This window comes from Cataglyphis hispanica, chromosome 5 (genome assembly GCF_021464435.1).
Source record: "Cataglyphis hispanica isolate Lineage 1 chromosome 5, ULB_Chis1_1.0, whole genome shotgun sequence".
In the NCBI taxonomy this organism is placed as follows: Eukaryota; Metazoa; Arthropoda; class Insecta; order Hymenoptera; family Formicidae; genus Cataglyphis; species Cataglyphis hispanica.
Genome location: NC_065958.1, coordinates 6,344,001 through 6,358,857, shown reverse-complemented (window position 1 = coordinate 6,358,857; position 14,857 = coordinate 6,344,001). Strand labels below are relative to the sequence as shown.

The 14,857-nt window shown below is 32.3% G+C and overlaps 3 protein-coding genes across 10 annotated transcripts in view; 2 read left to right on the top strand and 1 right to left on the bottom strand.

Annotated features, from left to right (window-relative positions):
- LOC126849980 (hemicentin-1-like) overlaps positions 1-10,599 on the top strand; it is a 144,291-nt gene extending 133,692 nt beyond the window's left edge. For 2 of the 6 annotated variants that reach the window (XM_050592488.1, XM_050592493.1), the window contains 5 exons: positions 2,285-2,423; positions 4,094-4,281; positions 4,648-4,781; positions 5,225-5,447; positions 6,644-9,051. In XM_050592488.1, the coding sequence (XP_050448445.1) occupies positions 2,285-2,423; positions 4,094-4,281; positions 4,648-4,781; positions 5,225-5,447; positions 6,644-6,769 (810 nt within the window). In that variant the 3' untranslated portion in view covers positions 6,770-9,051. The other 4 variants (XM_050592490.1, XM_050592491.1, XM_050592489.1 and 1 more) reach the window with 4 other exon arrangements.
- The window catches only part of LOC126850073 (uncharacterized), a 96,320-nt gene extending 83,965 nt beyond the window's left edge, over positions 1-12,355 (bottom strand). For all 3 annotated transcript variants that reach the window (XM_050592702.1, XM_050592701.1, XM_050592703.1), the window contains exons 1-2: positions 12,230-12,355; positions 11,667-11,865 (exon numbers count right to left, since the gene is read on the bottom strand). In XM_050592702.1, the coding sequence (XP_050448659.1) occupies positions 11,667-11,865; positions 12,230-12,240 (210 nt within the window). In that variant the 5' untranslated portion in view covers positions 12,241-12,355. The remainder of the gene's footprint in view (positions 1-11,666; positions 11,866-12,229) is intronic.
- Positions 12,356-12,532: 177 nt separating this feature from the next.
- Positions 12,533-14,696, top strand: LOC126850050 (eukaryotic translation initiation factor 6). Its single transcript, XM_050592661.1, has 6 exons — positions 12,533-12,780; positions 13,189-13,274; positions 13,696-13,871; positions 13,977-14,153; positions 14,214-14,395; positions 14,478-14,696. Exons 1-6 carry the CDS (start codon positions 12,674-12,676, stop codon positions 14,491-14,493), a joined length of 744 nt encoding a protein of 247 aa, XP_050448618.1. The 5' UTR covers positions 12,533-12,673; the 3' UTR covers positions 14,494-14,696.
- The last annotated feature ends 161 nt before the right edge of the window (positions 14,697-14,857 follow it).

Below are 14,857 nucleotides of genomic sequence, written 5' to 3'. Positions count from 1 at the left end.
TCGCGTGCGCGCTGAAACAGGATAGTCGCGAATACACACTTCGCTTTCTATCGTTCAACTTTAAAAATTTTCCGCACGCAATATCGGTGAAGAGAATTAATAGGGTGTAGTTCGCGTAACGAAACAGAATCGTTACTCTTATACATTACTCCCATTTTGCTTCATTATCTCGTAGAGAAACAATATACCGAGATAAACTTAAATTGCGTTAACGGCAGTAACTTTGCGCTAAAAAGAAAATTGTAAAATAATCGATTATTTAAAGAGATCATTTGATAAGCAAACTGAAATTTATTATATTATGCATTTATACTTTATGTATACATTATTTTTATCATAATTCAAAGTTACCGTCTACAATTGATTGTTAAAGCAAAGTAAATTCTATGTATCGATTTCTAATAATTATGATAAAACATAATTTTTTTTTTTTTGACAATATACATATCGGTATATATAATATATATGTCAAGTGAAGAAGATATCTGATCTATGTGACTTCAAATACCTTTTTAATGGCGGCATGCTTTGTAGTTTTTCTCTCATCAATAATAAGCCGCCATCAAGTTTTATTGTACATTGTACACGATATTAAAAATCGATACCTTCGTTAATTGTAACGAACACCATATTGTTTCTCTCAAAAGAATGCCTCTCGATGTTACGTAGACGCAAACCTGTTTTTGTGCTACTCGAATGCATGAAAAAACTGTAATAACAATTAATTGGAAAGGTTCAATATTTTCCCGTACAATAATTCATATCGTATAAATACGCACATAATCGTTGTAACGAGTTTTTAAATAAATTTCCACTGTGCTCAATTCATCAGAGCATATTCGGCATTAATCGATTTTTTATCTATATTTCTCGGGTGCAACGTTGCGAATAAAATGTCTAGATATTATAACAGTAACGTATATAGGGGCAGAGATTGAGTTATATATTGCAATTATTGTGATATTATAGTGTTTCGCAATTCAACTCTGTTCAGTGACCAATAACTAATTACTCGATTAATAACGCCGATAACGGAAATGAAAAGACTTTGATATATTGCGATATTTCTTTTTTCTTTCTCTTTATTCAAATTGCCCACCAGCAGATCGCATGTTACTTAATGCGGGTCACTGGCTACGCAAAGGTTTGATTTTCGTTTCATTTAATACCAAGCTGTTTCATCTGTTCAGCAATGCTATTAATGTCAATATCTCGTGCAAATTGATTTTGACGTTGTGCGTACATACGATTTGTGTTACGTATTTATCTCGACAGTCGAATATCACATATTGGAAGAAACAATCGAAATTTTTATTATAGTTATTTCATAGGCACGGTATTTGAAAATCAATCTGAAACATATGCGCGTGACATAATCAAATCAACATTTTAATTATGTAAATACGATATAGTTCGATGTTATAAACATTGCGAAAATAATGAATATATATATATATATATATATATATATATATATATATATATTATTATTATTATTATTATTATTATTATTATATTTGCGCGAGCACATTTCAATACACGATTGATGAAACAGAGAATTTTGAAACGCGATACGACAGAGATGAATACGAATTATTTCGGCGAATTATACATAGCATGAAGAAATATATCCGCATTGTAATATTTTTTATTTCGCGATAAACACAATATCGCATTGAATTGAGTTATAATATGCGCATCATAAATCACAGATTCCTCTTTTCGCGATGGAAAACTGTATTCACAGCGGGACTCTCTGCCTGTGAATGAAATATCATTTTGCTTTCGTATCGAATATGCTTAGTCATTCGTATCTAAATTAAGTCGCAATTTTCACCGAGTCGCTACCATTTTTCCTGATAATGTCTCTTTCATGAAGGTTACGATATATTGGTGAGATAAAAAGAATCGCGACATATATCCAGTATTTCAATTTTCGTCAAACATTTCCGTATCATTGATTAATCGCCACTATGTATTTATCGACGTGTCAATCGTTCATATCAAAGTATATTACGTTTTTATGTGTTGAATTTCATGTGCGATAAGCCGTAATTTTACTTATTTATTTATTTTTTATTATTATACCGTTCCATTAGAGTTTTGACATAATACAGAAACTAAGATACGTTTCGCTCGCAAAACGGCACACCGTGAAATCGTTTGTCAGGAAGCGATTCGTAGCGCTCACGTTCGTTGTTTGATGAAAGGGATGGAAAGGAATAGGGAGGGACGGCCGCAGCAACGAACTTTCTATTCAAAGGATGTTAAACATGTGTCGCAGGTGGTGAAGCCAGCCATCACAGAGAAGTTCGTCGTCGTAACGACCGAGGGTAGCCCGGCCAGATTAGAGATCAGACTGTGCTCGGACCCGAAGCCGCGACTCGTGGCCTGGGAATGGGGCAGCACCAGACTACACGCCGGTTAGAGACTGTTTGCCTTAAACTATCACAAGAAGTGTTCGATTTCGTCTTCGGTTTGAACTTTCCTCTCTCTTTTGCGTATTCTGTTTAAGGAAAGTCTGCATCGAGAGACAATAAAATAACGTATGTAACCGAGAGAAGCAAATAATAGAGAATCGAATTTCTACTACTTTAAAATGCATACGGGGATACGTAACATTTAATTTAGACAATTTGATCAACTTGAAATATTATATTGTTATTTTATCTTATTTTAACTTTATATTATTGTTGCCTTAACATTATTATCGATTTTTATTATTTGAATTATTTTTTATAAAAAGATATGAAATTTTTCAAAAAGGTACGTGGAGAATTGCCATAAATCTCTATACGAAATTCATATTAAAAGTAAAATTAATCAATCTTAAAGCTTTTATAAAATTACGAAATAATGCTGTTATTTACGAAAATAATTGTAAAGCGATAGATGCGATCGTATTGTGCTCGAATAAAAAATATTATTCGAAACGGATAGGGCCAATGAATTAATAGGTCGACTAGCGAAAACTTTCTATTAAAGTTTAAGGGAACATTGATCTCCTGGTTGCTTTGTTTTACTATTCTACAATAGCGCTTTAGATTGCTCACCACGCGAGCCAGCCGCAAAAGATAGCCACGCTCTTTATCTTTGTAAACGTCTCGGTAAACACGAGCTACACACAGAAGCGACGTATGTACGAAAGAGATAGCACTTTCGAAGCACGTTGTTGGCGTGTAAAATTATTATGACCGCGACGACGAGCTGACTCGATTTTACTTTGTTTTGCTTTGACTTTCATCCCTCGGCTATCACGCAACTTTGGTCTACAATTCTTCGTTCGTTATGCGTCTCTGCGAAACGAAACTCACCTCGTCTAACGAACCATTAACATATAAACTTTAGTTTTTATTTGAAATATTGCAAATAAGACCGGTGTGTTAATTATTAATGTTTTCTTCTCTTTCTCTTTCTCTTATGCTTTTTCGCGAAACTATAACGGCGTTAAACTTTCCTCCTTCGTTGAACCAGCGAAAAAAGCACTCGAGCTTTTCTCCGGAATTACCCCTTCGTACACATTTTTTTTTTTTCCTATGCTTCTCGGCATAATTGGCACTTCACTATGGGTACCTCTTATAGACGATCCTGCCGTTGCACAGTCGCAATTACTCCCTGCTTAATTGATTATTCGCCCGTAACACGAGCTACGAGATCGTTTCGGTCTTGAGACATCCGTCCAATTTCCGCAAAACCCAAATCGATGTACTCTACTCGCGCCGTGAATTTTTTTCCTCCCATTACTCGAGATACCGGACGATTAATTAATTTCTGTTGACACGGGTTCTTCGCGCCCGGATAATTACTTACACTACAGTAAACTGTATATAATATTTAAGAATCTTTATACCATGTATATATTTTTGGGATTATTTCTTTATGTTTCATTAATATTATTTATTATTCTTCGGTTTTTTTTTTTTAATGATAACGCTTTTTTAATTTGGTTTTTATTACTTATTAATTTTCTGTTATTTTTTTTATTTGTCTTAATTAAGTATCTATTATTTTGCGAAATTTTATTTCAGTTGTTCGTAGAAACGGAAGAATACAAATTGTCGAGAGATGCATGGATTCGTTCTATTATCGACAGGTGAAGTTCTGGAACCGCGTTATCGCGCGCTCGATCTGGAGCCGCTAGCTTCCGAGGATTGTTATATAGCGATCTTAGAGTTGACAAGTACGGTAAAAGAGGATCAAAGGCTGTATCATGTTATCGTGGAGAACGATCGTGGCAGTGACAGACGAGCGCTCATGCTGAAAGTCGATGAGCCCGGTCAGGTAAACATACACACATACAAACATAACACACGCATATATACGCGCATACATGTACGCACACATAGTTGTAATATTTTACAAATTACAATCTATTTTTAAAAGACTTTCAACATCTAAAAGACAAATTCTTCTCGTAAACAAATTAGAAAATATATATTTATAATAATAAAATTCTTACAAAGTAAACTATAATGAGAGCTTGCATATTTATATTATTATTATATAATTGATGTGCGTATAATACAAACAAATCCTTAAAAAATTTTTATAACTTTTGTAAATTATATTCCGTATGCGTGTGAGTTCTATACGAACGTCCACGCGAAATGTTTCACAGCGCATATAGAATATTCCTTTCTGCCGCAGATCCCGCTCGTTATCGGCGCGGTAGCTGGGTTCACAGTGCTCTCGGTGCTGATAATGGGATTCGTTTGTTTCCTACGTTCGGATAGATGCTGCGTAGCCAGAAACACAGTACCGGCATTGCAGCAAGTGCATTGGTAAGCACGCGATATTGCGCTGCGCGGTGATTTATAGACGAGTAGGCGCCGCCGTGGATCACGCCGCGATGCTCCAATATTGTGTACATTTGAACAGAACTGCGCTAGAGTATATCTACGAATTTGCATACGCAGTGATACGAGATTTTTATTGCAAAAATACATATATTTTTCAAACGAACCAGGAAATTTTTCTAAATCTCTTATATCTCGTCTTATAAAAAAAAAAGTTTAAGAACAAAAAAACATTTATAGAAGCATTTTCTTCTCTTACTTTTTTAAATTTTGACGATTTAAATTTCTTTTCAAGCTAAATGAACCTTAGAGAGCTATTGTACTTTAAAAGAATTATCTGAAAAGCATTTTCTCACGTGTACCGCGCGTATACAACAAAGCATCTCTAATGAAACGGAACCAGAATAATATATCCGCCATTTCTACAGTACAAAGGCTTCCAACGCTATGATAGAGGATCCACGTTTGGCAGTAGATACGATGGAACGTACGAGTCAGCAATTCGTTCCAGAGAAGCGAGCCAATCACGTTCTCAAACCCGTCCCATCGCAGCAATACCAGCAGGAGTGCTATCAGCACGACCAACATCAACAGCAACATTATCAGAGGCATCATCATCATGGACAGCCTCACGGACAATACACATTGCAGGTCAGATAAGTTGCAAATAAGACAGAGAGAAAGAAAAAACGAATTACTCTCGCATAATTAAAATCTTGCGTGTTTCTCGCGTTACTTTTTCCTTCTTCTCTCTCTCTCTCTCTCTCTCTCTCTCTCTCTCTCTCTCTCTCTCTCTCTCTTTCTTTATTTAATTATTTATCACACTATTGCCTCCGAATTGCACATAAAGTTTGCAGCAAGTTTCCGACATTCCTTGGAACACGTTCGAAATTAGTTATTGTAATTTTAGTTGTTGCGATTGTAGAGTTTTGCACGATAAGCTTTTTTCGATACTGAATTTTGACTTTTAATTGCAATAATATATATATATTACATATATATTATATTTTACATTATTATTTACATTATTATTTTTTTGTATTGTTTTATTATACAATTATATAAGAAAATGCATAATTGCGATAGAAGTAAGATTATTGTATATGAAAATCATTTTGAATGTAAAGATGAATTTTTTGTCATGAAAAATTGCTTTTATAATGAATATATCATAATTGTTGGTGCTTTCTGTAGTGACATAATCTTCTATCAAATAGGCTCTAGATAATAAAAGATACATTTTTTTTATCTCTCTGTGTAAAATATAGTATTTATATTTATTTATATTTATTTACATTTGTATTTGTATTTATACGTCTTTTTTGTGCAAAATTCTACTCGCTCTGTCTCATTGTACAGTGTACATTAATCTTATCACAGAATTCGTATTCTCCCTGGATTTTGCCGTGTCACCGACCAACACGTCACTAGTTATTAGCTATTCCGCTTCAGACAAGATTCTTTTTCAACTGCTTGCTCACTTTGCACTCGCTCGAAAATAGCTACCTGACCAAAGCACGCGCGTTCAAATTTAATCGATGCATTCGCGAAAGCAGAACTGCAAGTGCATGTAACTTGACCTGAATGCAAAACGAACCGTTCGGATTGAGCGCAACGATTTAACTAACGTAATCAACGGATCGATATTAATGTATATTTCTGCCGATTAATTCATTGAATTGTTTGTCGGTGACTATCGTATTAATTTTTCAATCATTTGCTTTCGGGGGCTCGTCAAATATAATGAGAGAAAATATAAAATTGACGATTTGCTTAAAACGTTGACGCGCCCCGCACGTTCGTATATAACCATTAATTGAATCAATGAGCGAGCAATCTTGGCGCAGGAAAAATTCTTTCTACAGAACGAGGAACGGGACACGCTAAATCGGATTAAAAAAGGCAAGGAACGAGGAGCGCAAACTTTCCACCTTTTCTCCCGGAAAGATCTCGAAGGTTTTATATATAAATAAAAAGATTGTATTTGTTCTTTTTCTCTCCCGATATACACGACCAACGTGGATATGTAAAAATATAAACACAAGTTATACGCTTTAATGTACCAAACGCACTCTATTAGGTCGTCCAAAAATTTGTTAGTACTTTTCGCTGATGAAATGACGTGCGTCATTCTCGCTCGCGATTTTACGCGCGTAAAAATTTATTACGATCGTTATGTAACGTAACTATGCGACTATATTGGGACATTATCCATTAGAGAAGTTTTTAGACGATCCAATGTTAAATTATGATACTTATGCAGAGACACGCGCTGCTCGCACAAGTATCATGTTCTCCGATCGCGATAGTCGCTTGAGTGATTTATGCGTTCGGTAGGGTGTATTACGCATGCATTTGGTTGCATCTAATTTCTGAGTGTCCCTCAACCAATTACCGCTGTGTCCTTGTTTGTAATTTAATTTAGATAGATGTACATAAGTAGAGAGTGTCGATGATAATGCTGCCACCATCCTACCCCACCTGCCAATTAAACGCGCGTATTCCCATTTAGAAAGAGCGCACCGTATCTTATTTTTGTAAAAAATAATCGAATTAAGCTGAATTGAACGGAATTCGTTTCGCTTTAGATTGAAATGCTTAATCTTAAACGGAATTCCTATCAATTCACTCAAGTTGGCTCATTTCTCGCGCGGATAGCTCATCTCGTGTTGTTTTGATTTCGCTTGCATCCAGAAAGGAGCGTATTCTCTGCAGCCGCGCATCCTGCGGGATTCAAGAACGTAAGACTGAACTCGGCCGAGATCGCCGAATTTACGCTTTAAGTAGCAGCACTTGACGACGGACGAACTATCGCGCAACAAGATCATCCGTTTCGAAAACGTACAATAGTCGTAATTAATTATTACGCAAAAAACATTATTGCCATGTCCAATACTACCCGTTTTAAAAATGAAAAAAATTATAGGCGCCATTAGCAAATATCAATATTACACATATACTTTTTTCTTATACACTTATTAATTAATTAAATTAAATGGGCGAGCAATTTTGGCGTAGAAAAAATTCCTTTTACAGGACGAGAAATCGGGACATGAAATCGGATTGAAAAAAATCAAAAAACAAGAAGCGCGAACTTTTTATTTGTTTTTGTCGGAAAGACGTTAAAGATTTTATATATAAATAAAATATTGTACTTGTGTGTGTTTCCGACACACGACCAACATGCAGATATATAATATGTATAATATACACGTTATGCGCTTTAATGTGTACCATACACAATCTCTATTGGATTGTTCCAAAGTTTATTGCGTATCGAGATCATCAAACCATTTCGAAAATATATAACAGTTGTAAGAAAATAGTTATAATTAATTAATACGTGAAACTCATTACATGCCATATTCAATACTGCCCTCTTTAAAAAAAGAAAAAGTTGTAAGCGCGAGTAGCAAATATCATTACTACAAACGCATTTTTCTTTCCATCTGATCGTTGACATCGTGTACTTGAAATGCTAAACATTGTAAAAGAACCGTCGGAAATCACATTGAAGAATGTTTGTATGATAGATATTAATTAGTCGAAACTATGCTCATTACGATTTAACGACGATATATTACTATCTCATTAAATATATTAAATAAGTGCATATGTACATATACATATACATATATCCGTTTAGATCACGATCCTGACGTACGAATCGTCGTCCAATAAATGAAAGTTTGATGCTAACAGCGATGTAATCGCTCACTCTCACGTTTGCGACATATATATATACAGTGTGCTTCTACATCGCTGTTGCAGAGTAGTTTAAACAGCTGACAGCCAGTGATTTGATTCGCATTTGTATAGTAGTCGTATCGCGAATAATTTATCCATTCGAGATAAATTCTCGATAAACGGGGAACCAAACTGTACAGATCGTTTCAGAGTGCGTCGACCAACGAGTGAGCATGTCAGAGTTGCATTTTGTATGTACCCTGCACACCTTACGAGATTATATGTACAGAAAAACCATCCACTGATTATTTTCATCCCTATCTCAAATGCGACGCACCATATTGTTTGCCGTTACCTGGATCGTCTTGGTAAGATTAGCTATAGTGTATCTCCTGATTGTTACCATCATCATTAATTAAGCCTGAAGCGAGTACCACCGACTTTGTAATCGGATTAATGATGTGAAATACTTTATTGTATGGCGTATAAAAAAGTAGTAGTTTCGAGGCGTTCTCTTTCGTGTATAAAGTTGTCATCATTAAAAAGTGATCATATATATGCATATGTAATTGCCATTTGTTATCACGTCCAACATATATTCCTCAATCCCGATTACGAAATTTGACAAATTTTTTTAAAAATTATAATCTTGCTTTTTTTTTACATTTTTTACTTTTTTACATTTATACACAAAAATATAATATTATTAATATATCGTTAACGTCAAATATCGAGTATAAAATTGCAATTATCATCATTTATTTATCATAAAAATTATTTATCATTCTAATTCTTATTGATTCTTAAAAAGCCAAGTATAAATTAATACTTTATTTGCCCTTGTATTTATGTATGTGATTTTAAATATTGGTTTTTATTTATGCATTTACATACTTATTCTTTATATTAGTATGTACTTCCTTATAATTAATTTGGATTTCTTGTTTGTCATGGATCTAACTATGGCCTGGACTATTTGACACCTGTGATGTCAGGAAAGTAGAAGGACCCTTTTTGAAACAATTTTCCATCCTCGCGTACCGGACATTTCGGACGCGTCTAGATCTGCACAGATTGCACCCATGCTAGTTCCTATTCCTGACTGCCAAGTAATAATCTCTGTAGAACATTATGATAGCAATTCGTGCTAGTTCATCTTTATGCATCCGCACCAAATCCGCATTAACTTTCTCTACATAATCCTATATATTAAAAACATGTATAAAATATGTTATATATCCGTATACCAATACTTTGTTATTTTCAAACATAGAGATTTTGTGTAAAATTAATTTATATTGAAATCTAATTCCTATGCATTTTCATGCTATTTTATTAACTCATCAAATGAGAAAAGTTTATTGCCAAAATGTCTTAAATCTATATTTGTAAAAAATAAAGATTCTGCGTTACAGATCTTTCTTTTTTCATCTTCTACAAACTATCTTCATTTTTTTAGAAATGTGGATTTAGAACAGTTCAGAAAAATAAATTCTTCAAATGTGTAAGTTCTTCATGAAAGACAAATATTTGTAATTAGTAATAAATATGCGAGATTCAAGTTGTTGCATATAAGGCAGGTTAATGCGGATTGAAATTTACGAGATACCAAGATACGTTAAGATCCTAAGATGGAAATTGTGCAGGGGGAGCAGCTGTTTCTCAAACCCGATCGCTTAGCGACGTTGAAGCCCCATTACAAGAGTGAAAAGTTGCCGCAATACACGACCTTCAAGCCGAGCAACTGAAGACTTTATACTATGTTTATTTTGTATACACGATAGAAAAGGCGAGATATGAAAAAGAGCGAATGGAGAAACGACACAAAATCAAATACAAAACTGTAGTTTTACTTCCATCATCCTTAATTATTATGAATATGGAATATATCTAAGAGAACTGCATATAAATTTATGCTTGTAATAATTATATTAACTATTCGTGAAAGACGCAAGAACGACGGAATTTCTTACTCTCAAAATATACTGCCAATATCGAAAGTAAATGATCGATATGATCCCAGAACTAATCAAAATAAGAACTGCGCATATTTATAATGCTTACAATAATATTGATAATAAAACAATGATTTTCATCAATTTACTATTTTTACTGACACCTTAAGAATAAGTAATTATGAGTATAGTGCATTTTATCAGCATCTTATAAATTGAATATGAAAATATGAATTAATCGGTATTGGCAACTATTATGTATATAAGTATAAAAAATAAAATGCCAAAGAACAGCTGTTCAAAACTTAACAATTTTCCTGCCAAATTATATTGGCGAGCTCATAAATCACACTTAGCAGTTATAAAATTTCTTATAAGATGATTTTATGGCAAAATTGAATTGCCGCTAGTCATAAACATACACTTGATATCATTGTATTATAAATAAATTTGCAATACTGATTAAAAAAAAAAAAGATTCCCCTCCATTTTCAATTTCAGAAATTGATAATTTTATTATGTAATCAAATATATAAATATATAAACTATATTATCGAACCACTGCATGCATATCAATTTATTGTGCCAAAACAGGTACATAAATTAATTTTATTTTGTTATATATATTTTTTTAATTATCTTGTATTATACAATATTTTGATACTATATTGCTTTTTTGCATGTGAAATATCATATTTAGAGTTCTTTTTTTTTAGTTTTATAACGCTTATATATGAAGCAAATGTTATTTGATGAACAGATATTACACAACATATTAAAGCAACATGATTCTTTTCTAAAATGCTTCTGTTTTTATAAAAGATTTATAATTTTTCAAATTACGAAAAAATTTGTGGAAAATAAATTTTAATTCAATAAATATAACATCGTAATAATGAAAATTATACTTTTAAGGTCATATCAATACATAGAAAAATTAATAAAATATTAACATGAAATATTAGCATGAAAATATTATTATGAAATTATTGATAATCTAAAAGTAGAATATATTGACAAAGGAGATTGATTTTTCAAGATAAGAAATCACGTCACGAAGACACATTTTATCTATTTCACAGTTTAAGAGGCTCAATGATTAAAAATTATGAAAGATGAGAGATATGATGGAAGCACTTGAGATAAGATTTTTTTTAATGCTTTTAATTGATTTTATTTTGTTTTCTAAATAATATATTTGTGAGAGGTTCATGGTTTATTTACTCACCTCATTTTTATCCGCCGTTGAATTATATTCAGTCGTACACATCATCTGTGCTCTGGGTTCAATCAACGAATAAAAATCTCCATGATCCAACTGCCACATCGACGACAAGATTCCAGCAGATTTAGTAGTTGGGACAAGGTCACAAGACGGGAAAAGTACGGGATAAAACATCGCAATTCTTTCATATAACACGTTAATCCTGAGAAAAAGATAAAGTTTGTTATAGATAATGTTTTTTAAAAATAAATTAAAATAAGTTTTAAGAGATATATAATGAATTAATCAAGAAATTTTGTTCATTTCTTTTTTTTACATTCAAAATTATTTATTTATTTACAATTCAAGACTGGTTGAAATTGAGAAAAAAAAAGATAAAATGATAAGGTAACTTTATTTTATATTTTAACCGTTTATTCATATCTTATACAGTGTAATGATTTCTGTATATATTACAAATTATAAATATTATATTTTTCTCTCTATTTTCGTTACATCGTTTATTACGTTTTATTGCATAACTAAATGTAATCACTGTACAATCAATGTAACTTTAATCAACGTACCGTTTTATCATTTATCGCTGCACATAAGTCCAATGCGTTATCCATTATCTTTTCTTCGTAAGCATTTAGAAATTTCAAATTAACTTTGAACTCGCGCAAAGCTCGAGATATATATCCATCGATAACGTCGATGGAAGAATCGCGTTCACATTATTTTGATCTCTCGAAAAATTAACCAATCAGGATAAAGAAATCTTTGCTCCTTTTGTTCTGATTGGTCAATTGTTACTGTAACCTAGTAAGATTTTCGAACGCACTCTTGTCGAATATATCCTCTTCATACTTCACGTTTCACGTGCGCGCGTCCCTCGCCGTCACCTCGTGCTCCACGACAGAGAGCAAGCGGCAAATTTTCGAGGTTAGCGTTTACAAATTTACCGAACGTAGACGTTCACGAGATTTTAATTTGTTGTACGCTGATGTAAAATCTGTGCGATCTTAATCATGGCAGTGCGTGTACAATTCGAAAACAACAACGAGATTGGCGTCTTCTCAAAATTGACAAACTCTTATTGCTTGGTAGCGATCGGCGGTTCCGAAAACTTTTACAGGTAAGAATGACGTCATTCATAACGCAATTATGTGAAATCGTCATTCTTATATATATATATTTTTTTAATTTTAATTTTATTTATTAATACGGTGCATAAAAAACATATCAAGAAAGAGTTCGTTAATATTGAGATATGAATATTTTGATACATAACCTTAAAACGTATAAAACAATACTTATGTATTGAGCAGAATAGAATACAATTATAAATATTAAACTTTTTTATAAATATATTGTAACGTAATATAATATTATATTACTAATTATACTGATGAAATGTCATATTGTCATCTATTGGTAATCTTGCAATATCTCAACCATACATATATATATATATATATATATATATATATATATATATATATTTGTTATCGTTTTATCATATTCGTTATTGATAAAATTGCAGTGTATTTGAAGCTGAATTAGCAGAGACAATTCCTGTTATTCATGTGTCAGTGGCAGGATGTCGTATTATAGGTCGACTCTGCGTTGGTAAGTATATTAAAATAATTTTTATCAGCACTTGAATATTAAGTGTTACTACTATTAAAACGTAAGTGAGAAAGTGATTTTTATTCATATCGAAGTATTGACTAAACTGAATATTATATATAATATAGCACAATAATAAAATATAAATAATTAAAAAATAAAAACTAAAAAAAATGTTAATGTTCAAAAAATTTCTTTTTAGCTCTTGAAACATGGTCTCTTCAAAATTATACTTTTAATATAAATATAGAATAAAAGTATATAATATCTCTACTAATACTAGTTCTTTCTATATTGTGAAAAAGTTATTGTTATAAAAAAATATATTTTTTAAAAATGCCAAATATATAAAACAAATTTATGTATATATACACACATGCGTACCTAAATATTGCTTATAAATACTTATGTTATAATACAGGAAATAAAAATGGATTATTAGTGCCAAATACAACTACAGATACAGAATTGCAACACATTCGAAATTCATTACCAGATAATGTGAAAGTACAAAGAGTAGAAGAGAGGCTGTCTGCTCTTGGCAATGTTATAGCATGCAACGATTACGTCGCTCTAGTTCATCCAGATCTGGATAAGGTAAGTTTTTGATATACTTTTTGTTATAAGTAAATAGAAAATTTACTTCTACTTAAAGTGGAGAATGATAATTTAGTAAATATAATTTGCAATTTTATTGTGTAGGAAACTGAAGAAATTTTAGCTGATACTTTGAATGTGGAAGTATTTAGGCAAACTGTTGCAAGTAATGTTCTTGTTGGATCATATTCCATTTTGTCCAATCAAGGTGGTTTGGTGCATCCAAATATGTCTATACAGGAACAAGATGAATTATCTTCTCTTCTACAAGTACCACTCGCGGTAAGACGAATAAGAAAAATTCGTGATTTTCTTTGTTTTCAATTGGTAATTATATTTTAGACTGGAACAGTGAATAGAGGCAGTAATGTGATTGCAGCCGGTATGGTTGTAAATGATTGGGCTGCTTTCTGTGGCATGGATACCACTTCAACAGAAATCGCTCGTATCGAGAGTGTTTTTAAACTTAATGAAGCTAATCCAACTCCTATTACAACAAGTATGCGTGCACCTTTTATAGAAAGGTAAGAGATTCTTCTAAATTAGATATAAATATCATACAATATATATTAATTTTTCATAACAAAAATTCTTTTATCATTTTAGTATGTCAGATTTGTAAAAAAAGAACCTCTAAAAATAAACATTGGAGATGTACTGGGTTATACATTGTGTACATGTACATAAAACTCGATATTTATGTCTTACACGTCTGCACAAAATTATTCTTTCGTCAACATATCTAAGACGAGCACTTCGCCGCGATTCCGACATAGGATGATAAGTGTAATATGGTTCTCTATATTAAAATTTATACATACGAAATATAGCGGTTTTTTTTTGTTACACAATTACCAAGACACATCGTTATGAACTTATGCAGTTCATTACTAGTCATTATTGACTATATATGTACATTTTTATTAAGAAAAAGAAAAGAAAATAAGAGAATAGAAAAAAAGAGTAATACGAGCAATATGTGTGTG

Bases quoted from the DNA above. Each gene is read 5' to 3' on its own strand.
- LOC126850050 (XM_050592661.1), top strand. From the start codon at position 12,674: ATGGCAGTGCGTGTACAATTCGAAAACAACAACGAGATTGGCGTCTTC. The intron at 12,781-13,188 runs GTAAGAATGACG...ATAAAATTGCAG, and splicing joins GGTTCCGAAAACTTTTACAG to TGTATTTGAAGCTGAATTAG. The intron at 13,275-13,695 runs GTAAGTATATTA...GTTATAATACAG, and splicing joins TATAGGTCGACTCTGCGTTG to GAAATAAAAATGGATTATTA.